The sequence below is a fragment of the Ranitomeya imitator genome, chromosome 3, assembly GCF_032444005.1.
Source record: "Ranitomeya imitator isolate aRanImi1 chromosome 3, aRanImi1.pri, whole genome shotgun sequence".
NCBI lineage: Eukaryota > Metazoa > Chordata > Amphibia > Anura > Dendrobatidae > Ranitomeya > Ranitomeya imitator.
Window position 1 is genome coordinate 322445070 of NC_091284.1, and position 26509 is coordinate 322471578.

The 26509-nt window shown below is 46.8% G+C and overlaps 1 protein-coding gene across 2 annotated transcripts in view; it reads left to right on the plus strand.

Annotated features, from left to right (window-relative positions):
• The window catches only part of ZCCHC17 (zinc finger CCHC-type containing 17), a 95077-nt gene that overhangs the window by 8986 nt on the left and 59582 nt on the right, over positions 1-26509 (plus strand). The window contains exons 1-2 of one of the 2 annotated variants that reach the window (XM_069756669.1): positions 4883-5224; positions 10645-10737. In XM_069756669.1, coding sequence (XP_069612770.1) covers positions 10696-10737 — 42 coding nt within the window. In that variant the 5' untranslated portion in view covers positions 4883-5224; positions 10645-10695. Of the gene's footprint in view, positions 1-4882; positions 5225-10644; positions 10738-26509 lie in introns of those variants that run through there. The other variant, XM_069756668.1, reaches the window with a different exon arrangement.

Genomic DNA, 26509 nt, shown 5'->3' on the forward strand with positions numbered 1-26509 from the left:
CTTTGGAACGAATCTACCGGCCGGCAGATTCGGCGGGCGCACTGTTATGAACAGGTAATTCAGAACCACAATGGACCTTGAAGTTCAGAGCACACAAGGTGACCTGACATTTACCAAAAACATAGGACAAGCTCTGAGACGTGGAAACTCTGCTGACCGCAATCCCTAATCCTAACACACCACACAAGAGGTAGCCGTGGATTGCGCCTAACGCTCCCTATGCAACTCGGCACAGCCTGAGAAACTAACTAGCCCTGAAGATAGAAAAATAAGCCTACCTTGCCTCAGAGAAATGCCCCAAAGGAAAAGGCAGCCCCCCACATATAATGACTGTGAGTAAAGATGAAATACAAACACAGAGATGAAATAGATTTAGCAAAGTGAGGCCCGACTTACTGAATAGACCGAGGATAGGAAAGATAGCTTTGCGGTCAACACAAAAACCTACAAACAACCACGCAGAGGGGCAAAAAGACCCTCCGCACCGACTAACGGTACGGAGGTGCTCCCTCTGCGTCTCAGAGCTTCCAGCAAGCAAGAAAAAACCAATATAGCAAGCTGGACAGAAAATATAGCAAACAAAAATAACACAACCAGAACTTAGCTTATGCAGGATAGAGAGGCCACAGGAACGATCCAGGAGGAAGCAAGACCAATACTAGAACATTGACTGGAGGCCAGGATCAAAGCACCAGGTGGAGTTAAATAGAGCAGCACCTAACGACTTAACCTCATCACCTGAGGAAGGAAACTTAGAAGCCGCAGTACCACTCTCATCCACCAAAGGAAGCTTATAGACAGAACCAGCCGCAGTACCACTCACGACCACAGGAGGGAGCTTGGCCACAGAATTCACAACAGTACCCCCCCCCCCTTGAGGAGGGGTCACCGAACCCTCACCAGAGCCCCCAGGCCGACCAGGATGAGCCACATGAAAGGCACGAACCAGATCGGCAGCATGAACATCAGAAGCAAAGACCCAGGAATTATCTTCCTGACCATAACCTTTCCATTTAACCAGATACTGGAGTTTCCGTCTCGAAACACGAGAATCCAAAATCTTCTCCACAATATACTCCAATTCCCCTTCAACCAAAACCGGAGCAGGAGGATCAATAGATGGAACCACAGGTGCCACGTATCTCCGCAACAATGACCTATGGAACACGTTATGGATGGAAAAAGAAGCCGGAAGAGTCAAACGAAAAGACACAGGATTAAGAACCTCAGAAATCCTATATGGACCAATGAAACGAGGCTTAAATTTAGGAGAGGAAACCTTCATAGGAATATAACGAGATGACAACCAAACCAAATCCCCAACACGAAGTCGGGGACCCACACAGCGCCTCCGGTTAGCGAAACGTTGAGCCTTCTCCTGGGACAAAGTCAAATTGTCCACTACATGAGTCCAAATCTGCTGCAACCTATCCACCACAGTATCCACACCAGGACAGTCCGAAGACTCAACCTGCCCTGAAGAGAAACGAGGGTGGAACCCAGAATTGCAGAAAAACGGCGAAACCAAAGTAGCCGAGCTGGCCCGATTATTAAGGGCGAACTCAGCCAAAGGCAAAAAGGACACGCAACCATCCGGTTCAGCAGAAACAAAACATCTCAGATATGTCTCCAAGGTCTGATTGGTTCGTTCAGTCTGGCCATTTGTCTGAGGATGGAAAGCCGAGGAAAAAGACAAATCAATGCCCATCCTAGCACAAAAGGCTTGCCAAAACCTCGAAACAAACTGGGAACCTCTGTCAGAAACGATGTTCTCTGGAATGCCATGTAAACGAACCACTTGCTGGAAAAACAACGGCACCAAATCAGAGGAGGAAGGCAATTTAGACAAGGGCACCAAATGGACCATCTTAGAGAAGCGATCACAAACCATCCAAATGACCGACATTCTTTGAGAGACGGGGAGATCCGAAATAAAATCCATAGAGATATGTGTCCAAGGCCTCTTCGGGACCGGCAAGGGCAAAAGCAACCCACTGGCACGAGAACAGCAGGGCTTAGCCCGAGCACAAATCCCACAGGACTGCACAAAAGAACGCACATCCCGCGACAGAGACGGCCACCAAATGGATCTAGCCACCAAATCTCTGGTACCAAAGATTCCAGGATGACCAGCCAACACCGAACAATGAACCTCAGAGATAACTCTACTCGTCCATTTATCAGGGACAAACAGTTTCTCCGCTGGGCAACGGTCAGGTCTATTAGCCTGAAATTTTTGCAGCACCCGCCGCAAATCAGGGGAGATGGCAGACAAAATTACCCCCTCTTTGATAATACCCGCCGGCTCAGACAAACCCGGAGAATCGGGCACAAAACTCCTAGACAAGGCATCCGCCTTCACATTTTTAGAGCCCGGAAGGTACGAAACCACAAAGTCAAAACGGGAGAAAAACAGCGACCAACGAGCCTGTCTAGGATTCAACCGTTTAGCAGACTCGAGATAAGTCAAGTTTTTGTGATCAGTCAAGACCACCACGCGATGCTTAGCTCCTTCAAGCCAATGACGCCACTCCTCGAATACCCACTTCATGGCTAGCAACTCTCGATTGCCAACATCATAATTTCGCTCAGCAGGCGAAAATTTCCTGGAAAAGAAGGCGCATGGTTTCATCACCGAGCAATCAGAACTTCTCTGCGACAAAACAGCCCCTGCTCCAATTTCGGAAGCATCAACCTCGACCTGGAACGGAAGCGAAACATCTGGTTGGCACAACACAGGGGCAGAAGAAAAATGACGCTTCAACTCCTGAAAAGCTTCCACAGCAGCAGAAGACCAATTGACCACATCAGCACCCGTCTTGGTCAAATCAGTCAACGGTTTAGCAATGCTAGAAAAATTATTGATGAAGCGACGATAAAAATTAGCAAAGCCCAGGAACTTCTGCAGACTCTTCAGAGATGTTGGCTGAGTCCAATCATAAATGGCCTGAACTTTAACAGGGTCCATCTCGATAGTAGAAGGAGAAAAAATGAACCCCAAAAATGAAATCTTCTGAACACCAAAGAGACACTTTGACCCCTTCACAAACAAAGAATTAGCACGCAGGACCTGGAACACCATTCTGACCTGCTTCACATGAGACTCCCAATCATCCGAGAAGACCAAAATATCATCCAAGTATACAATCAGGAATTTATCCAGGTACTCTCGGAAGATGTCATGCATAAAGGACTGAAACACTGATGGAGCATTAGAAAGTCCGAATGGCATAACCAGGTACTCAAAATGGCCTTCGGGCGTATTAAATGCTGTTTTCCATTCATCGCCCCGTTTGATACGCACAAGATTATACGCACCACGAAGATCTATCTTGGTGAACCAACTAGCCCCCTTAATCCGAGCAAACAAGTCAGATAGCAGCGGCAAGGGGTACTGAAATTTGACCGTAATTTTATTTAGAAGGCGGTAATCAATACAAGGTCTCAGCGAACCATCCTTCTTGGCCACAAAAAAGAAACCCGCTCCCAATGGCGACGATGACGGGCGAATATGACCGTTCCCCAAAGACTCCTTCACGTAACTCCGCATAGCGGCGTGCTCAGGTACAGATAAATTAAACAGTCGACCCTTAGGAAACTTACTACCAGGAATCAAATCGATAGCACAATCACAATCCCTATGCGGAGGTAGGGCATTGGACTTGGTCTCATCGAATACATCCCGGTAATCAGACAAGAACTCTGGGACCTCAGAAGGGGTGGATGACGAAATAGACAGAAATGGGACATCACCATGTACACCCTGACAACCCCAGCTGGACACAGACATTGATTTCCAATCTAATACTGGGTTATGGACTTGTAGCCATGGCAACCCCAACACGACCACATCATGCAGATTATGCAACACCAGAAAGCGAATATCCTCCTGGTGCGCAGGAGCCATGCACATGGTCAGCTGGGTCCAATACTGAGGCTTATTCTTGGCCAAAGGCGTAGCATCAATTCCTCTAAATGGAATAGGACACTGCAAGGGCTCCAAGACAAACCCACAGCGCCTAGCATACTCCAGGTCCATCAAATTCAGGGCAGCGCCTGAATCCACAAATGCCATGACAGAATAGGAAGACAAAGAGCAGATCAGAGTAACGGACAAAAGAAATTTCGACTGTACCGTACCAATGGTGGCAGACCTAGCGAACCGCTTAGTGCGCTTAGGACAATCGGAGATAGCATGAGTGGAATCACCACAGTAGAAACACAGCCCATTCTGACGTCTGTGTTCTTGCCTTTCAGCTCTGGTCAAAGTCCTATCACACTGCATAGGCTCAGGTTCATGCTCAGATAATACCGCCAAATGGTGCACAGATTTACGCTCGCGCAAGCGTCGACCGATCTGAATGGCCAAAGACATACTCATTCAGACCAGCAGGCATAGGAAATCCCACCATGACATCCTTAAGGGCTTCAGAGAGACCCTTTCTGAAAATAGCTGCCAGCGCACATTCATTAAATTGAGTGAGCACGGACCACTTTCTAAACTTCTGACAATAAATCTCTATCTCATCCTGACCCTGACACAGAGCCAGCAAATTTTTCTCTGCCTGATCCACTGAATTAGGTTCGTCGTACAGCAATCCGAGCGCCAGAAAAAACGCATCAATATTACATAATGCAGGATCTCCTGGCGCAAGGGAAAATGCCCAGTCTTGAGGGTCGCCACGTAATAAAGAATTAATGATTTTAACTTGTTGAACTGGGTCACCAGAGGAGCGGGGTTTCAAAGCCAGAAACAGTTTACAATTATTTTTAAAATTCAAAAACTTAGCTCTATCTCCAGAAAATAACTCAGGAATAGGAATTTTAGGTTCTAACATAGGATTCTGAACCACTAAATCTTGAATGTTCTGTACTCTTATAGTGAGATTATCCATCAAAGAGGACAGACCCTGAATATCCATGTCCACACCTGTGTTCTGAACCACCCTGATGTAAAGGGGAAAAGAAAGACGGAGTGGAAAGGTGGAGTTAAATAGGTGCTGCTCTAACGACTTAACCTCATCACCTGAGGAAGGAAACTCAGAAGCCGCAGTACCACTCTCATCCACCAAAGGAAGCTTATAGACAGAACCAGCCGCAGTACCACTCACGACCACAGGAGGGAGCTTGGCCACAGAATTCACAACAGCGCACTGCTTATGCGCCCGCCATTTTGGAAGATGGCGGCGCCCGGGGAGAAGACGGACGGACCCCGGCAGGATCGGTAAGTATGATGGGGTGGGGGGGTAGCACTGGGGGGGTGTAACGGAGCACGTGGGGGGGGGGTGTAACGGAGCACGGGGGGGTGGAACGGAGCACGGGGGGGTGTAACGGAGCACGGAGGGGGGTGGATCGGAGTGCAGGGGGGGTGATTGGAGCACGGGGAGGGTGATTGGAGCACGGGGGGAGCGGACATGAGCACGGGGAGAGCAGAGCACAGGACGGAGGGGAGCCGGAGCAGTGTACCGGACAGATCGGAGGGCTGGGGGGGGCGATCGGTGGGGTGGGGGGCACATTAGTGTTTCCAGCCATGGCCGATGATATTGCAGCATCGGCCATGGCTGGATTGTAATATTTCACCAGTTATAATAGGTGAAATATTACAAATCGCTCTGATTGGCTGTTGAAAGTGAAACTGCCAATCAGAGCGATCGTAGCCACGGGGGGGTGAAGCCACCCCCCCTGGGCTAAACTACCACTCCCCCTGTCCCTGCAGATCGGGTGAAATGGGAGTTAACCCTTTCACCCGATCTGCAGGGACGCGATCTTTCCATGACGCCACATAGGCGTCATGGGTCGGATTGGCACCGACTTTCATGACGCCTACGTGGCGTCAAAGGTCGGGAAGGAGTTAAAGATTTTTCTGTATTTTCATGACTGAGAATTGTACATTCACACTGAAGGCATCAAAACTATGAATTAACACATGTGGAATTATATACTTAACAAAAAAGTGTGAAACAACTGAAATTTTGTCTTATATTCTAGATTCTTCAAAGTAGCCACCTTTTGCTTTGATGACTGCTTTGCACACTCTTGGCATTCTCTAGATGAGATTCAAGAGGTAGTCACCAGGCATGGTCTTCCAACAATCTTGAAGTAGTCCCCAGAGATGCTTAGCACTTGTTGGCCCTTTTGCCTTCACTCTGCGGTCCAGCTCACCCCAAACCATCTCGATTGGGTTCAGGTCTGGTGACTGTGGAGGCCAGGTCATCTGGCGTAGCACCCCATCACTCTCCTTGATCAAATAACCCTTACATCGCCTGGAGGTGTGTTTGGGGTCATTGTCCTGTTGAAAAATAAATGATGGTCCAACTAAACGCAAACCGGATGGAATAGCATGCCGCTGCAAGATGCTGTGGTAGACATGCTGGTTCAGTATGCCTTCAATTTTATCAGGCTGCCAATTTAGCTTTCAAATACTGAGGTAAAAATACTGAGCAAATAACGTCTGAACGAGGTCTAATACAGGAGGAGATGACACACAAATATATACTATATACAGGAGGAGATGACACACAGGTCTATACTATATACAGGGGAGATGACACACACATATATACTATATACAGGGGAGATGACACAGGTATATACTTTATACAGGAGGAGATGACACACTTATATATGGTACTATATACAGGGGAGATGATGCACAGGTATATACTATATACAGGGGAGATAATATACAGGTACATACTATATACAGGGGAGATGACACACAGGTATATACTATATACAGGGGAGATGACACACAGGTATATACTGTATACAGGAGGAGATGACACACAGGTATATACTGTATACAGGAGGAGATGACACACAGGTATATACTGTATACAGGAGGAGATGACACACAGGTATATACTGTATACAGGAGGAGATGACATACAGGTATATACTATATACAGGAGGAGATGACATACAGGTATATACTATATGAAAGAGGAGATGACACATAGGTATGAAGAGGAGGAGATGACATACAGCAGGTATATACTATATACAGGGGAGATGACCTACAGGTATATGATATATACAGGAGATGACATACAGGTATATACTATATATAGGAGGAGATGACATACAGGTATATAGTATATACAGAAGAGATGACATACAGGTATATACTATAAACAGGAGGAAATGACACATAGGTATATACAATATACAGGAGGAGATTACATACAGCAGATATATACTATTTACAGGGGAGATGACATACAGGTATATACTATATACAGGAGATGACACATAGGTATATACAATATACAGGAGGAGGTGACATACAGCAGGTATATACTATTTACAGGGGAGATGACATACAGGTATATAATATATACAGGAGATGACATACAGGTATATACTATATATAAGGGAGATGACAAACATGTATATACTGAGGGGAAAATGAGAGGTGTGAAGTGAAAATGAAAAGGTGTGAGTGCAAAATGAGAGGAGTGAGGGAAAATAGTGGAGTGATCGGAAAATGACAGATGTGAGGTCGAAATGACAAGTGTTAGGGGGGAATGAGAGGAGTGAGGGGGAAAGTGAGAGGTGTAAGGGAGAAAATGAGAGATGTGAGGGGGAAAATGAGAGGCGTGATGGGAAAATAAGAGAAGTGAGGTGCTATAACTAACTAGGGTTGAGCGAAACGGGTCAAAATTTTTCAAAAGTCGCCGACTGTTGGCAAAGTCGGGTTTCATGAAACCCGACCCGACCCCAGTGTGGGGTCGGCCATGAAGTCGGCGATCTTTTGAATCTGGAATCGGAATTCCGATACCGATTCCCGATATGTTTAAGATATCGGGAATTGGTATCAGAATTCAGATTTAAGTGTAAAATAAAGAATTAAAATAAAAAATATCGCAATACTTACCCTCTGACGCGCCCTGGTACTAACCGGCAGCCTATCTTCCTTAGAATCAGCCTTCCAAGACCTTCGGTGATGTCGCGGCTTGTGATTGGTCGCGCGGCGGTCACATGGGCGGCCGCGCGACCAATCACAAGCCGCGACGTCACCGAAGGTCCTGGAAGCGCTGATTCTTAGGATGGACCTTCGGTGACGTCGCGGTGGCGTCGTGGCTTGTGATTGGTCGCGTGACCGCCGCACGACCAATCACAAGCCGCGACGTCACCGAAGGTCTTGGAAGGCTGATTCTAAGGAAGAAAGGCTGCCGGTTAGTACCAGGGCGCGTCAGAGGGTAAGTATTGCGATATTTTTTATTTTAATTCTTTATTTTACACTAAAATATGGATCGCAGGGCCTGAAGGAGAGTTTCCGCTCCTTCAGACCCTGGGAACCATGGAAACCCGATGCACTGCATTGGGTTTCGCGTTTCGGCCGACCCCGACCCCGACTTTTTTATAGGATCGGCCGATTTCACTCGACCCGACTTTTGAAAAAGTCGGGTTTCGTGAAACCCGACCCGATCCTATGAAAGCAAAGGTCGCTCAACCCTATAACTAACCACAGATATTTACAGGTCCTTCTCAAAAAATTAGCATATAGTGTTAAATTTCATTATTTACCATAATGTAATGATTACAATTAAACTTTCATATATTATAGATTCATTATCCACCAACTGAAATTTGTCAGGTCTTTTATTGTTTTAATACTGATGATTTTGGCATACAACTCCTGATAACCCAAAAAACCTGTCTCAATAAATTAGCATATCAAGAAAAGGTTCTCTAAACGACCTATTACCCTAATCTTCTGAATCAACTAATTAACTCTAAACACATGCAAAAGATACCTGAGGCTTTTATAAACTCCCTGCCTGGTTCATTACTCAAAACCCCCATCATGGGTAAGACTAGCGACCTGACAGATGTCAAGAAGGCCATCATTGACACCCTCAAGCAAGAGGGTAAGACCCAGAAAGAAATTTCTCAACAAATAGGCTGTTCCCAGAGTGCTGTATCAAGGCACCTCAATGGTAAGTCTGTTGGAAGGAAACAATGTGGCAGAAAACGCTGTACAACGAGAAGAGGAGACCGGACCCTGAGGAAGATTGTGGAGAAGGACCGATTCCAGACCTTGGGGAACCTGAGGAAGCAGTGGACTGAGTCTGGTGTGGAAACATCCAGAGCCACCGTGCACAGGCGTGTGCAGGAAATGGGCTACAGGTGCCGAAATGGGCTACAGAGAAGCAGCACTGGACTGTTGCTAAGTGGTCCCAAGTACTTTTTTCTGATGAAAGCAAATTTTGCATGTCATTCGGAAATCAAGGTGCCAGAGTCTGGAGGAAGACTGGGGAGAAGGAAATGCCAAAATGCCTGAAGTCCAGTGTCAAGTACCCACAGTCAGTGATGGTGTGGGGTGCCATGTCAGCTGCTGGTGTTGGTCCACTGTGTTTCATCAAGGGCAGGGTCAATGCAGCTAGCTATCAGGAGATTTTGGAGCACTTCATGCTTCCATCGGCTGAAATGCTTTATGGAGATGAAGATTTCATTTTTCAGCACGACCTGGCACCTGCTCACAGTGCCAAAACCACTGGTAAATGGTTTACTGACCATGGTATTACTGTGCTCAATTGGCCTGCCAACTCTCCTGACCTGAACCCCATAGAGAATCTGTGGGATATTGTGAAGAGAAAGTTGAGAGACGCAAGACCCAACACTCTGGATGAGCTTAAGGCCGCTATTGAAGCATCCTGGGCCTCCATAACATCTCAGCAGTGTCACAGGCTGATTGCCTCCATGCCACGCCGCATTGAAGCAGTCATTTCTGCCAAAGGATTCCCGACCAAGTATTGAGTGCATAACTGAACATTATTATTTGATGGTTTTTTTTGTTTGTTATTAAAAAACACTTTTATTTGATTGGATGGGTGAAATATGCTAATTTATTGAGACAGGTTTTTTGGGTTATCAGGAGTTGTATGCCAAAATCATCAGTATTAAAACAATAAAAGACCTGACAAATTTCAGTTGGTGGATAATGAATCTATAATATATGAAAGTTTAATTGTAATCATTACATTATGGTAAATAATGAAATTTAACACTATATGCTAATTTTTTGAGAAGGACCTGTATTATGCCCAGGCAACGCCGGGCTCTTTAGCTAGTTACCTCAAAAAATTACATTGGTCAGAATTGTAAAAATTGGCCTGGTCAGGAAGGTGCAAACCACTTTCGGGGGTTAAGGGGCTATAAGTTATTCAAAAATGTTTCAAAGTATTTTTACATTTTAAGTAAAGTTTTTTTTATTATAGCTAGATATTAGTGGGCAGATCCTGCAGACTTCAACATAATAGGTCATAAAGTTGTAGGATCATCAGCTTTCCGATCAGTGAATGATTTTGATCTAACAACAAGGGTCTAGCAGGTTAGATAGTAACCTTTCAAATTCCTTATTTTATCTGAACATAAGGTGCAATTGCTAATATTTCACCTCTATGAGCAAGATGAATGCTTTGGGGGAGTTTGTAGGTTTGCCTACAGCTAGTTAAAGGGATCTTCCACCTCTCCAAATTTTTGATTGCCAAACCGTTGCCGTGGGGTGGGGGCACTTTAATGTGTGTGGTCATTTTATCAAAACCTGAATAATGAGGTATAGAAAGACGCTTTTATATTCAGTTTAGCAAGCACTGTTCTACAGGATGAAACTAATATGTTGTTTTTGTTTTCTTTTAGATTGATAAAATATTCTAAATATTAGCCATCCTAAATCCCTATTGATTAACAATGGATGACATGCCAGAATTGTATGAAGTCTTCCAAGGAGAGGTAAACTGAATAAGACTAACTTTTGTCTGTTTCCAGTAATGTTTACCTTTTAGATTTACTGTTCTAATATCGCCATTTTTACAGTTCAGATGTTTGAGGTGTTTGGTTCCAAAGTAATAACCAATACTAATATTTACAGGTATACTACATAGTAAAATATGTAACGCTTATGGAAAAATTGCTATATTCAAACATGGCTGATAGAATAACACAAGCTCTGTTTTTATGGCCTATTCTACAATTAGGTCCAGACATTTTTGGGCATTGACCGAATCTTCATGATTTTGGATTTAAAATGAAACAACAGAGATGCAATTGAAGTGTGCAGTTTCAGGTTGAATCTGAGCAGAAGGTGTGGCCCTTTATACTTCAGAATTTATCCAGCTTCTTCTGTCTTCTGTCACATCATCAATAAACACTGTGACCCAGTGCCACTGGAAGCTATGTATGCCTATGTCATCATACTGCTTCCACCATGTCTTTCAGAGGATGTGGTGTATTTTGGATCATGAGCTGTTCCAAACCTTCTCCATTTTTTTTCTTCTAACCGTCATTCTGGTATAGGCTGATCTTGGTTTCATCGGTCCAAAGAATGCTTTTCCAGATCTGGGCTGGCTTATTTAGATGTTTTTTTGAAAAAGTCTAATCTGGCCTTTCTTTTTTTAAAGGGAACCTGTCAGCAGGATTGTGCACAGTAATCGGAGCCGTTATACTGATTAAATAATACCTTGGTTGAAGAAATCAGTCTTGTATTTGTTTATTCTTTATTTGCAGTTTTCAGTTAACCCCTTTCCGACCTGTGACACAGCGTATGCGTCATGAAAGTCGGTGCCAATCCGACCTGTGATGCATATGCTGTGTCACAGAATGATCGCGTCCCTGCAGATCGGGTGAAAGGGTTAACTCCAGTTTCAACTGGCCTGCAGGGACAGGGGAAGTGGTAGTACAGGCCAGGGGCAGGAAACACTGGTCTGCCCCCACCCCACCGATCGCCCCCCCCAAGCCACCGATCTGTCCTGTGCACTGCTCCGCTCCCCTCCGTCCTCCTGTCCGCTCCCCCCGTGCTCTTGTCCACTTCCCCCGTGCTCTTGTCCGCTCCCCCCATGCTCTTGTCCGCTCCCCCCATGCTCTTGTCCGCTCCCCCCGTGCTCCGATCCACTCCCCCCATGCTCCGATCCACCCCCCCCTGTGCTCCAATCCACCCCCCGTGCACCGATCCACCTCCCCCCATGGTCCGATCCACCCCCCAATGCTCCGATCCACCCCCCAGTGCTCCCCCCCACCCCATCATACTTACCGAGCCTCCTGGGGTCCGTCCGTCCATCTTCTCCATGGGCGCCTCCATCTTGCAAAATGGCGGGCGCATGCGCAGTGCGCCCACCGAATCTGCTGGCTGGCAGATTCGTTCCATGTACATTTTGATCACTGTGATAAAACCTATCACAGTGATCAAAATAAAAAAAAATAGTAAATGACCCCCCCCCTTTGTCCCTAGGTAGGGACAATAATAAAATAAAGAATTTTTTTTTTTCCCCACTAAGGTTGGGCTTAGGGTTAGGGTATGTGCACACGTATTCTGGTCCTCTGCGGATTTTTCCGCAGCGGATTTGATAAATCTGCAGTGCTAAACCGCTGCAGATTTATGGCGGATTTACCGCGGTTTTTCTGCACATTTCACTGCGGTTTTACAACTGCGATTTTCTATTGGAGCAGTTGTAAAACCGCTGCGGAATCCTCAGAAAGAAGTGACATGCTGCGGAATGTAAACTGCTGCGTTTCCGTGCAGTTTTTCTGCAGCATGTGTACAGCGATTTTTGTTTCCCATAGGTTTACATTGAACTGTAAACTCATGGGAAACTGCTGCGGATCCGCAGCGTGTGCACATACCTTTAGAATTAGGCTATGTGCACACGGTGCGGATTTGGCTGCGGATCCGCAGCGGATTGGCTGCTGCGGATTCGTAGCAGTTTTCCATCAGCTTTACAGTTCCATGTAAACCTATGGAAAACCAAATCCGCTGTGCCCATGGTGCGGAAAATACCGCGCGGAAACACTGCGTTGTATTTTCCGCAGCATGTCAATTCTTTGTGCGGATTCCGCAGTGTTTTACACCTGTTCCTCAATAGGAATCCGCAGGTGAAATCCGCACAAAAAACACTGGAAATCCGCGGGTAAAACGCAGTGCCTTTTACCCGCAGATTTTTCAAAAATGGTGCAGAAAAATCTCACACGAATCCGCAACATGGGCACATAGCCTTAGGGTTAGGCTTGGAATTAGGGTTGTGATTAGGGTTATGGCTAGAGTTGGGATTAGGGTTAGGGTGTGTTGGAGTTAGAATTGAGGGGTTTCCACTGTTACGGCACATCAGGGGTCTCCAAACGCAACATAGCGCCACCATTGATTCCAGCCAATCTTGTATTCAAAAAGTCAAATGGTGCTCCCTCACTTCCGAGCCCCGACATGTGCCCAAACAGTGGTTTACCCCCACATATGGGGTACCAGCATACTCAGGACAAACTGCGCAACAATTACTGGGGTCCAATTTCTCCTGTTACCCTTGTGAAAATAAAAAATTGCTTGCATCATTTTTGAGGAAAGAAGAATTATTTTTTTTATTTTCACGGCTCTGCGTTGTAAACGTCTGTGAAGCACTTGGGGGTTCAAAGTGCTCACCACATATCTAGATAAGTTCCTTTGGGGGTCTAGTTTCCAAAATGGGGTCACTTGTGGGGGTTTTCTACTGTTTAGGCACACCAGGGGCTCTGCAAACGCAACGTGACGCCCGCAGACCATTCCATCAAAGTCTGCATTTCAAAACGTTACTACTTCACTTCCGAGCCCCGGCATGTGCCCAAACAGTGGTTTACCCCCACATATGGGGTATCGGTGTACTCAGGAGAAACTGGACAACAACTTTTGGGGTCAAATTTCTCCTGTTACCCTTGGGAAAATAAAAAATTGCGGGCTAAAAAATTATTTTTGAGGAAAGAAAACGTGTTTATTATTTTCATGGCTCTGTGTTATAAACTTCTGTAAAGCACTTGGGGGTTCAAAGTGCTCACCACACATCTAGATTAGTTCCTTTGGGGGTCTAGTTTCCAAAATGGGGTCAATTGTGGGGGATCTCCAATGTTTAGGCACACAGGGGTTCTCCAAACGTGACATGGTGTCCGCTAATGATTGGAGCTAATTTTCCTTTTAAAAAGCCAAATGGCGTGCCTTCCCTTCCGAGCCCTGCCGTGCGCCCAAACAGTGGTTTACCCCCACATATGGGGTATCCGCGTACTCAGGACAAACTGGACAACAACATTTGGGGTCCAATTTCTCCTATTACCCTTGACAAAATAGGAAATTCCAGGCTATTGAGGAATTGAAAAGGAATTGAGGAAAGAAAAACTATTTTTTATTTTCATAGCTCTGCGTTATAAACTTCTGTGAAGCACTTGGGGGTTTAAAGTGCTCAATATGCATCTAGATAAGTTCCTTGGGGGGTCTAGTTTCCAAAATGGGGTCACTTGTGGGGGAGCTCCAATGTTTAGGCACACAGGGGCTCTCCAAACGCGACATGGTGTCCGCTAATGATGGAGATTTATTTTTCCTTCAAAAAGTCAAATGGCGCTCCTGCCCTTCCGAGCCTTACCATGTGCCCAAACAGTGGTTTACCCCCACATATGAGGTATCGGCGTACTCAGGACAAATTGGACAACAACTTTCGTGGTTCAGTTTCTCCTTTTACTATTGGGAAAATAAAAAAATTGTTGCTAAAAGATCATTTTTGTGACTAAAAAGTTAAATGTTCATTTTTTCCTTCCATGTTGCTTCTGCTGCTGTGAAGCACCTGAAGGGTTAATAAACTTCTTGAATGTGGTTTTGTGCACCTTGAGGGGTGCAGTTTTTAGAATGGTGTCACTTTTGGGTATTTTCAGCCATATAGACCCCTTAAACTGACTTCAAATGTGAGGTGGTCCCTAAAAAAAATGGTTTTGTAAATTTCGTTGTAAAAATGAGAAATCGCTGGTCAAATTTTAACCCTTATAACTTCCTAGCAAAAAAAAAATTTGTTTCCAAAATTGTGCTGATGTAAAGTAGACATGTGGGAAATGTTATTTATTAACTATTTTGCGTCACATAACTCTCTGGTTTAACAGAATAAAAATTAAAAATGTGAAAATTGCGAAATTTTCACAATTTTCGCCAAATTTCCGTTTTTATCACAAACGCAGAATTTATTGACCTAAATTTACCACTAACATGAAGCCCAATATGTCACGAAAAAACAATCTCAGAACTGCTAGGATCCGTTGAAGCGTTCCTGAGTTATTGCCTCATAAAGGGACACTGGTCAGAATTGCAAAAAACGGCCAGGTCATTAAAGGGACACTGTCACCTGAATTTGGAGGGAACAATCTTCAGCCATGGAGGCGGGGTTTTGGGGTTTTTGATTCACCCTTTCCTTACCAGCTGGCTGCATGCTGGCTGCAATATTGGCTTGAAGTTCATTCTCTGTCCTCCATAGTACATGCCTGCACAAGGCAATCTTCCCTTGCGCAGGCGTGTACTATGGAGGACAGAGAATGAACTTCAATCCAATATTGCAGCCAGCGGGTAAGGAAAGGGTGAATCAAAAACCCAAAACCCCCGCCTCCATGGCTGAAGATTGTTCCCTCCAAATTCAGGTGACAGTGTCCCTTTAAGGTCAAAATAGGCTGGGTCATGAAGGGGTTAATGAGATTATTGTGCTTTGGGGTGGCTTATGGGGAAGGGGGTCATCATGTGGTGCTCTGCTGAGGTGTGTATTATGAGGTTAATCGGCATCTGAGGTGTGTATTATGAGCTTATTCAACAACTGAGGTGTGCATTATGAGGTTATACAGCAGCTGAGCTTTGTATTATGAGCTTATTCGGCAGCTCAGCTGTGTATTATGAGCTTATTCGGCAGCTCAGCTCTGTATTATGAGCTTATTCGGCAGCTGAACTGTGTATTGTGAGCTTCAGCTCCGGTGTGTATTATGACCTTATTCGGCAGCCCAGGTGTGTATTATGAGCTTATTCGGCAGCCTAGGTGTGTATTATGAGCTTATTCGGCTGCACAGGTGTGTATTATGAGCTTATTTGGTAGCTCAGGTGTGTATTATGAGCTTATTCAGCAGCACAGGTGTGTGTGTTATGAGCCTATTTGGCAGCTCAGGTGTGTGTTGCGAGGTTATTCAGCAGCACAGGTGTGTATCATGAGCTTATTCGGCAGCTGAGCTCTGTATTATGAGCTTATTTGGCAGATGAACTGTATTTTGTGAGCTTATTTGGCAGCTCAGGTGTGTATTATGAGCTTATTTGGCAGCACAGGTGTCTATTGAGCTCATTCGGCAGCACAGGTGTCTATTATGAGCTCCTTCGGCAGCTGAGCTTTGTATTATGAGCTTATTTGGAAGCTCAGGTGTGTATTATGACCTTATTCGGCAGCACAGGTGTGTAAAAAAACTTCTGTTGTTTTCTGCAAAAACTAGTTTTTGCAGCGCCGTATTTTGAGACTTATAATTTTTCTATTTCTGTTGCCAGAGTCATGCTAGGGCTTGTTTTTAAATCTTATGGCGCTTTAACACAATAAAAGCTATTTTCTAGATAAAAAAAATTTTCACATTGCTTTATTCTGTTTGTTTCATGGCTTACTTGTCCTCTGCTCTGTTAGGCCGGGGTCACACTAGAGAGGAATACGGATGTATGAGAGGCGCAAAAACAACGCATTGCACACGGACCAATGTTTCTCTATGGGGCAGCTCACATCAGCTGTATATTTCTCGGCCGTATTTTACAGGCTGAATAAATCGCAGCATGCTGCGTTTGTCAGCGTATTGCGCAAAAAGAGAGAGAGATATCTTCCGGGCATGCTCAGATGGGAAAAACGTGATACGTCGCTGGATTCATGTGTGTGACGGTCAGCGACGGATCATGCGTCCATTGGCTTCCATTATAGGCTACTTTGACACTTGCGTTTTTTTTTAATCCGTCGCAATCCATCGTTTTGGGCAAAAAACGGATCCTGCAAATGTGCCCGCAGGATGCGTTTTTTGCCCATAGACTTGTATTGGCGACAGATGGCCACACGTCGCGTCCGTCGTGCAACGGCTCCGTCGTGTTTTGGCGGACCGTCGTCACAAAACACGTTCAAGTTTACTTTTTTTGTCCGTCGCGTCCGCCATTTCTCTATTCACCTTCCACGACAGCAGGATCGGAGGATGTCTCCCCGCCCTAATAGGGGACAGGAAATCAAAAGAGGTTAAATACCCTCCCCTTCCTGCAACCACCAGTGTTTTTCCTTTCCCCTATGGGGCATGAAGAGGTTCTCAGATGGTGCTGCCATGGCCGATGATCGGAGCACTAGTACATTTATAGCCGGGCAGTTGAGGTCGGTGGGTTCCGCTCTCCCCCCCCCTGTGACTGTTTCCATCTCCTCAGCTCCTGCGTGACTTGGGACCCTCCATCCTGCCCTTCCTGCGCCTCCCTCGTGGGGCAAAGCAGGGCGGTGAAGCTCTCCGGGGTCCTCTTGTAGCTCCCCGGCTGTCCTCCTCCCTCCTCGCTGCCGCTGGAAGCCGCGCACCGGAAGTGACACTTCCGGACTTCCAGTCTAAGCATCCTGGCTCTGGAGGCCTCGTGCGCGCCGTCCGGCGTCCCACCCTATGGCCGGGGCTGGCGGCAGCCATGACAGGTGTTTCATTCAGCAACCCCTGCGGACCTGGGAGGAGGAGGAGCATGAATCAGCTGACGACCTCAATATGTGCATATATTCCTGGTCGGGGGAAGCCTCCAGGTAAGGCCTATGTCTGTACCCCTGCTGACAGTGACTGACTGACGGACCTTATTGTGGCACCCCTAGGGGTATTTGCCACAAAAATAGTTACTGACAGTAAATACAAATACTAAAATGGCAAGACTGCACTACCACCTCCGGCCAGAAGGGGGAGCTCCAGAGACTCCCCTTGATCCATTCTGGTCTGAGAGAAGAACTGGCAGTTGGGCCAAGGAGCTGAAAGTGAGAGGTCATACAGTTGAATCTCTAACAGCCCTGTGACTGTTACCAGGCCTAAATCACCGGCCTGAGGAGAAGAGGGATAGAGAAAAAGGACATTGTGAGAACCGGGTAGCATTAATCACTACCCAGAACAGGCGCAAAGACGGATACCGGATCCGTGGCTGTATTCATTATATATAATACAGCAACCGGAAAAACGTGAGGTGATATCAGCTTCACTAGGGTCGGACGCAGCAACAGACACAGAGTTCAGCGGTACTCTTGGAGGGGGTAAGCCGATAAAAGGATTCGGGTTGCCCGTCGAACCAGGACCCGGAGGGGACAGATTGGGCCGGCAGCCAGTTCACATACAGCAGCAGGGCCACACAGAAATTGCGTACAATAAGAGGCGAAGACCCCGGCAGGGTCAAAGTAACTCAGAGTTCCCATACAGACTCCGGTGACAGGACTGGTTGTAAATCCTTTTATGTTAAAGTAAACTGGTTAAACATTTCAGTGCCTCAGTCTTTCATTTGGACAATAGCCATCTTTCCAGGATCGGGATCGTCACCGCTGGGAGAACCTGCTGCTGATCAAGTAAGTGCCTGTCCCCTCACGATACCCCTTACACTGTGCATTGCCTGAGGCCACAGCACCGGGTCAAGCCACCCGTGACATCCCCCTCAAGAGACAGACCCCATTGGTCCGGTGCTGGGTATCCCGGTCTCTTGGGCGTCACAATTGGCGTCACGAACAGGATTCAGCCAGCCCGTATACCGGGTATTGTGTGCCATGATTGGAGTCCAAAATTGTGAAAACTTGGATGAAAAATCTTGAAAATTGACTTTATTAAAGAAAATTCCATTTCCCATTGAAAACTATTGAAAGTGACTTTTCCCCATTGGTTATAATGGAGTAAAGATGGCCGCCATCCCCTGAGGTAATCACTTCATAACCGTTAGGCACGAGACTGTTAATTGAGCTACGCCATCACCTGAGCCCCAGTTTAACTGAAAAACTTCAGAATCCGCCATTACAGAGCGCGGTAGGTGGGAGCAGCAGGGGGCGTGTCATTGTGGGCGGCACCAAGCTGAGCGCTCTGACATCAGAGCAAGGGGAAAATCGATCCTGCTGCACAGCGAAACGAATCTACACTATCCCGACGGAAGCGGAGGACCGGAAGGGTCCGGATTAACTAAGGGGGCACAGTATGTCGCAGCACGGAGACGCCGCAGCACCCGGCGACGCTAATGCAGCTGAAAGACAGAGTGTCAATAGAGAGTCCGGAAGCGCAGCGGTGCAAGGAGTGGCGCCCATCATGCCGGTGCTGATGTCATATACCCCGGGTGGCCCATGGCTTCCAATGTATGAAGATGAGCCTAATACCCTTGACGATTTCAGAGAAAAGATGCTGGCCCATTTTGACATGTTCCCCGTGGGTGAAGTTCAGCGTGTTAGTCTCCTGATGATGCAGTTAAGTGGCCATGCTAAGCGAGAAGTCACAGCATGGGCAGCTGATCTGAAAGGCACTGTTGAACGCATATTTGCTGGATTAAAAGCTACATTTGAAACCACTGCCAGCAGCAAAGCTAAAGTACGATTCTTTAATTGCAAACAAAAAGTTAATGAGGGTGTGAGAGACTTTGCCTTAAACCTGCAGGAAGCCCTTAAATCACTTACACTGGCTGAACCCATTTTTAACACGGGAGCGGATAAACTGCTAAGAGATCAATTTATTGAGGGACTCTACACCCCTTCTCACCGGGGGCATGTGAGCATGCTTGTTTTTAAGAACCCTGAATTGACATTTGCCCAATTAAAGGAGAGCGTTATACGTCTCCAGCTGGCAGAGGCACCTCGGGATCAGGATCCTGCGCAACCCATGGCAGAGGCACCTCAACAACAGGGAGTGCCAGTGACATCAGCTATGTCCGGGGTCATTGCTAAGCCCCTGGGGCCCAGTACTAATGAGGCTCTTCAACAAAAGCTTGACTCTTTAACTGATGTTGTTGCTTCAATGGCTAAAACCATGCAGGAGATGAGAGGACCCAAGATGGAGTTGTCAAACCGTAGAGAAGGTGTTCCATGGATGAGACCCCGGAGATACCCGACATGGAGAGGACGACCCCGCGACCGCTACCAACCGGATGGACAGCCCATTTGCCGCCGTTGCCAGCAGCCAGGCCACTTTGCACGAGATTGTGATTTAAACGGGAATCCCCTGGGAATGCGGGCCGCTTCGCAGGAATGAACTTTCAAGGCCCAACACCCTGGCACGACAGGTACATCGGAGGACGACCCATTATCCCTATTGTGCTGGACGGAATGCCCCTCAACGCTTTGCTGGACACAGGTTCCCAGATTTCATCTATACCGTATATCCTTTATAAGAGGTACTGGGCTGATGCAGATATTGATACAGGGCCCTCTGATGTTGAACTAGATATATGGGCCAGTAATGGTAAGTTGGTACCGAAACTAGGATTCAGGGAGATGACCATAAAGATTAGTAAAGTAGAATTGAAGAAACAGGGTATAATTGTTGTTGATGTTGACCGGCGGAACTGTGAACCAACTGTATTGATAGGAATGAATGTGTTAGAGAACTGCTTTTCCGAAGTTATTTCTGTCTTACAGCAAATTGCTGAAACTGCCCAATCCTGCCAGCAGAGAGTTCTCCGGAGGGAAATAAAAGTATTGATGTTAAGGCAACAGGTAGAAGTTGCAGGTGGAGAAATCGGCAGTGTGAGGGTAAGTGATCCAACGTTTATTGTAATCCCACCAAAAACAGAAATGCTGGTATGGTGTAGAGCAGCCATTGGTACTAAGGGACGAGATTATCAAGCCTTAATAGAACCAGTGTACACCGACAGCAGGCCCACTATACTCACAGCACGAGGGAAAGTCGAGGTACACCGGGGACGAGTGCCGGTACGACTTTTGAACTGTGGAGAGGAAGAGGTCACTTTGCCAAGGTATGCTACAATGGCAAAGCTATATACTGTTGACGACAATGCCATCACAACCATTGAGCCCTTAGAACCAACCTGTCAGGTGGAAGGCAATGGCTCAGATGGAGAAATGGAGGATTGGTGCCAACAGCTACACGTGGGCATAAATTCAACACCTACCCATCAAAAACAAGGGGTGTATAGGCTAGTGATGGAATATGAACAAGTCTTCAGTAAACACCCATTGGACTTCGGACGGATAGAAGGGGTAGAACACACAATCCCCACCGGGTGACCTAGTGCTCAAGAGAAATCGTCGAACCAATAAACTGGACAATCGGTGGGAAGCCGTACCCTACACAGTTTTACCAACAAGAGTGGATAATCCTAAAATGTGTCTCATTAGCAAAAACGGAGGCTTAACATCTGTACTAGTGTCAAGAGACAATCTTAAATTATGTCCGGAAGCATTGAAAGAGCCAGACGTTGTCCAGCCAGAACCAGAAGTTATTCAACCCATACAGGTTCAACCAGTAAAGGAAAAAGAAGAGTAAGTGTATCACACCTGTATAGGAGACTTTCCCAAAACCCTACTAACATACCATGGTGCAGTAGTGGTTCCCATGGTGGCCTTTTACCCAACACCGAACCCAATACCAGAAGTCCCAAGACAGGAAGAGGCTGACCCCGTACTACAGGAGGTTCCAGGCCAGGAAGAACAGATTCCTGAAAAGAGTAATCCCATTCACGGTGGACTTGCCAACTCCATAGTTATGGAATTATCTTTAGCAGAGCGGGCAGATACTACATCCACAGTAGACAGTAGTACACCACATGAAGAGATACCGCTATTACGTAGATCACAGCGTAGTACCCAGGGTCAATTACCGGCCAGGTATGCAGATTACCAACTATAAAGCTCATAATGTGAATTGTATATATGTTATGCCGTATATAGTTAAACAGAAAATGTAGTATAGTCATTGCTATCAGTCTGCAACGTTTAAGCCCAGTGCCTACAGAGACTTGTCTGTATGAACTTCTTGCATATTCTTGAACTTTTTATCAGCCCGGAGGCACTAAATCAAAGCTCCGGAAAGACTGCTTTTTGAACTTTGCTTTTTGCTCTTTTTGAACTTTCTTTAGACTTTATATTGATAACTCCGTTGGAAAAATGGAACTAAATTCCTGGACACTAAGTACAGTGCCTTTCCTAATACCTTCAAGGATAGAACTGTATTAGTGGACGCTATTTGAAGTGACTTTTTACAGAACTCTATTTTTGTTTCCTTGAGTGGTTTTTGTAACTTTTCATTTTTAAGACTCTGTACATATTAATTGTTATTTCAAAATGTTATTGTCCCGGAGTACTGTTCTTAACTAAGGGGGAATGTGGCACCCCTAGGGGTATTTGCCACAAAAATAGTTACTGACAGTAAATACAAATACTAAAATAGCAAGACTGCACTACCACCTCCGGCCAGAAGGGGGAGCTCCAGAGACTCCCCTTGATCCATTCTGGTCTGAGAGAAGAACTGGCAGTTGGGCCAAGGAGCTGAAAGTGAGAGGTCATACAGTTGAATCTCTAACAGCCCTGTGACTGTTACCAGGCCTAAATCACCGGCCTGAGGAGAAGAGGGATAGAGAAAAAGGACATTGTGAGAACCGGGTAGCATTAATCACTACCCAGAACAGGCGCAAAGACGGATACCGGATCCGTGGCTGTATTCATTATATATAATACAGCAACCGGAAAAACGTGAGGTGATATCAGCTTCACTAGGGTCGGACGCAGCAACAGACACAGAGTTCAGCGGTACTCCTGGAGGGGGAAAGCCGATAAAAGGATTCGGGTTGCCCGTCGAACCAGGACCCGGAGGGGACAGATTGGGCCGGCAGCCAGTTCACATACAGCAGCAGGGCCACACAGAAATTGCGTACAATAAGAGGCGAAGACCCCGGCAGGGTCAAAGTAACTCAGAGTTCCCATACAGACTCCGGTGACAGGACTGGTTGTAAATCCTTTTATGTTAAAGTAAACTGGTTAAACATTTCAGTGCCTCAGTCTTTCATTTGGACAATAGCCATCTATCCAGGATCGGGATCGTCACCGCTGGGAGAACCTGCTGCTGATCAAGTAAGTGCCTGTCCCCTCACAATACCCCTTACACTGTGCATTTCCTGAGGCCACAGCACCGGGTCAAGCCACCCGTGACATCCCCCTCAAGAGACAGACCCCATTGGTCCGGTGCTGGGTATCCCGGTCTCTTGGGCGTCACATTATGGACGGCGACAAACCCTTGCACTCTGCTTCTGCAGAGCCCAGCGTACACCCTCCTACTGTAAGTAGAGGATGAGGTCCCTTGCTGTCCAGTGATAACGTTATTTAAGAGACTTAGTCAGCCTCTCTCTCTCTCTCTCTCTCTTTTCTAGGGAGACGAGGCCTCTGCCCCCCAAAAATCCAGCCGCAAGTGTAGTACATGTGCGACCAAGCTTCCATCGGCTTATAAGAAAAAGCTTTGCCAACCATGCACAGATGAAGTGCTACGTAGTGAACAGCCCTCCCTCCTGGACAGTATCAGAACCCTCATCAAACAATAGGTTCAGTCCTCTATGGCGGCCCTGTCCCAGGTTCCGAATCCACAGCCTCCTCCTCCTAAGAAAAGGAAGATGGCTCCTATTATATCTGACTCGGGCGAGATTCATACCTCGGGTTCAGAGGAGGTTTGGGAGAATGAGGGTTCTGCTTCCAAACCCAAAACAGACAATAAAAAATATCTCTTCTCTTCCGAAGATATGGAAGAGCTGATCTCCATGGTGAGGGGCACTATGGGGGTGGAAGAGGAGGTAACAAGTCATTCCATTCAGGATGACGTGTGGAGGGTTAAAACCTAGGACCCCAAAAGGTTTTCCCATCCACGAGAATATTGAGAACCTTATCCTTCAGGAGTGGGGCCTACCTGAGAAAGCTTTGAGTGTCCTTTCAGAACTGAAGAATCGTTTCCCTCTTGAGGGGGACTGTTCTTTATGGGAGATGCCTAAAGTAGACGTACAGGTGTCCAGGGTGACCAAAAAGACGGCTCTACCCTTCGAGGATGCCTCACAGCTCAAAGATCCTATGGATCGCAAAACTGAGAGCTTACTGAGGAAATCCTGGGACACGTCTACTAATTTACTGAAGACAAACGTGGCCTCCACATGTCTTTCCAGATCCCTATTTCTTTGGTTACGTACCTTAGAAAATCATCTTTCTCAGGGGACACCTAGGGAGGAAATTTTAGATTCCCTACCACTACTCCAGAAGGCTACAGGGTTCCTGGCGGATGCTTCAGCTGAATCTGTACGGGTAGCTGCTAGGTCCGCAGTTCTCTCCAACTCCGCTAGGAGGGCTCTATGGCTTAAGTCCTTGGGGGGTGATTTAACTTCTAAATCCAGATTATGTGGTCTTCCCTTCCAGGGACATTATGTGTTCGGGCCAGCCCTCGATGACATACTAGACAAAGCGACGGATAAAAAGAAAGCTCTCCCGGAGCAAAAAAGCTCAAGGAAACGCTTTTTTCGTCCCAACCCCCGGGAACAAGTTCCCCAGAGGGATTACAGAGGTAAAGGCAAGTCAGGTCGGTGGAGTTACCCCAAAGGGGGTAAGGGTAGGAACATCCTTGTTCCTCAACCCCAGCAGACCACTGACAAACAATGACTGCTCTCCGGTCGGAGGTCGACTCTCGGGTTTCTTTCCCCAATGGCAGACCATCACCACAAACCAATGGGTCCTGCGTACCATTCAGGAGGGATTAAGGTTAGAATTCGAGAGTCCTCCTCACCGTCTAAAAATTACATCCCTACAAACTCCATACCTTCGAGGATGCCTCAATGCAGACATTCTCGATCTGCTTCGGACAGGGGCGATCTCCCGGGTACCTCCTCAGGAAGTAGGAGAAGGCCACTACTCTCACCTATTTTTGGTGAAAAAAACCCTCTGGAAAACATCGGGTTATCATTAAACCTGAAACCCCTGAATCAGGTAATCAAATACCACAGATTCAAGATAGTCGATCAAATCGGCAATCCCGCTGATTGGCCAGGACTGGGTAATGGCTACGTTGGATCTGAGGGATGCTTACTATCACGTGCCGATACATCCCGACCACAGGAAATTCCTCAGATTCACGGTTACCCAGAACCATCAAACCAGCCATTATCAATTCAACGTCCTCCCATTCGGGGTCTCATCAGCTCCACGGGTTTTTACCAAGATCATGTTGGAGGCAGTGATCTTCATCCGGCATCAAGGGATGTGTATCATCCCATACCTGGACGATTTTCTTATTACCGCTCCATCTGTCCCTCAGTTAAATCAGGACGTAACGAGAGTCCTGGATATCCTGAAGTCATTGGGTTGGATTCCGAACCTGGAGAAGTCGGACCTCCATCCATCACCAAGGAAAAAATTCCTTGGAGTTCTTCTGGACTCAAGGGAAAGAATGTCCTTCTTGCCCAGGGACCGTCAGGACGATCTAGTACACAGGATCTCCAGGTTCAGGAGCCAGAATTTCCCGACCCTATGGGACTCAATGTCAATCCTGGGTTCGTTGAAGTCCTGCATCCAGGCAGTCTCCTGGGCCCAGGCTCACACAAGAATCCTTCAGACCCACATCCTGAGACATTCAAGAGGAGCCCAGAATGCCCTGAACAAGAGGATTTCCCTTCCCAATCACGTGAAATGCTCCCTTTCATGGTGGCTGAACTCCCAGAACCTTCAAAAAAAAGTCCGCTGGGATCACAGACCTCTGAAGGTGCTCACAACAGATGTGAGCCAGAGAGGGTGGGGTGCCACGATCGAGGGATCCCACTTCCAGGGGTTGTGGCCCCCAGACGTCAGATCAAGATCCTCAAATCTGAGAGAACTGAAAGCTGTGGAGGAGGCGCTAAAAGCTGCCTCTACCCTCATCCGGGGTCACCATGTACGGATCATGTCCGACAATACAACTACGGTGGCCTACCTCCGTCACCAGGGAGGCACGAAAAGCACCAGCCTAAAATCTACCGCTACAAGAATTTTTTCCTGGGCAGAAAGACATCTGTCCATCTCGGCAGTGCACATAAAGGGGTCAGACAATGCCGAGGCGGACTTCCTAAGTCGGAAAGATCTCCATCCTGGATAATGGTCCTTGAACCAAGAGGTGTTTCTTTCCCTAGTCCGGAGATGGGGAAATCCCGACGTGCATCTGTTTGCCAACAGCAGGAACACGAAGTTGGGCACGTTCTTCTCCCTCAACCTATCAGACGGGGCTCGGGGATTGGACGCCTTCTCCCATCCTTGGAAGTTTACCCTGGCATATGCCTTCCCACCCATTCCCATGTTGCCAAGAACTTTACAGAAGATCCGGACGGATCAGGTCACAACAATTCTGGTAGCACCAATGTGGCCAGGAAGGAGCTGGTACGGTGCACTAACAGACATGGCTCTGGAAGGCCCGATACCTCTACCTCAGATAGCAGACCTTCTTCATCAAAGACCACTGCTATACCCGGACATACACAGGCTAAAACTGGCAGCCTGGTTACTGAGGCCGAGATTCTGAGAGCTAGGGTTCTCTCAGATGACGTCATTAAAACCCTACAAAATAGTAGGAAGCCTGTAACTAATGCCATTTATGGCAAGGTCTGGAAAAAATTTCTTCTTGGTGTGGCCCAAACAAACCTGATCCATTCCATCCCAATATCGCTCAGATATTAGAATTTCTCAAAAAAGGTCTGGAGCTAGGTCTCTCTCCTAGCACCTTAAAAGTTCAGGTGTCGGCTCTAAGTTCCTTC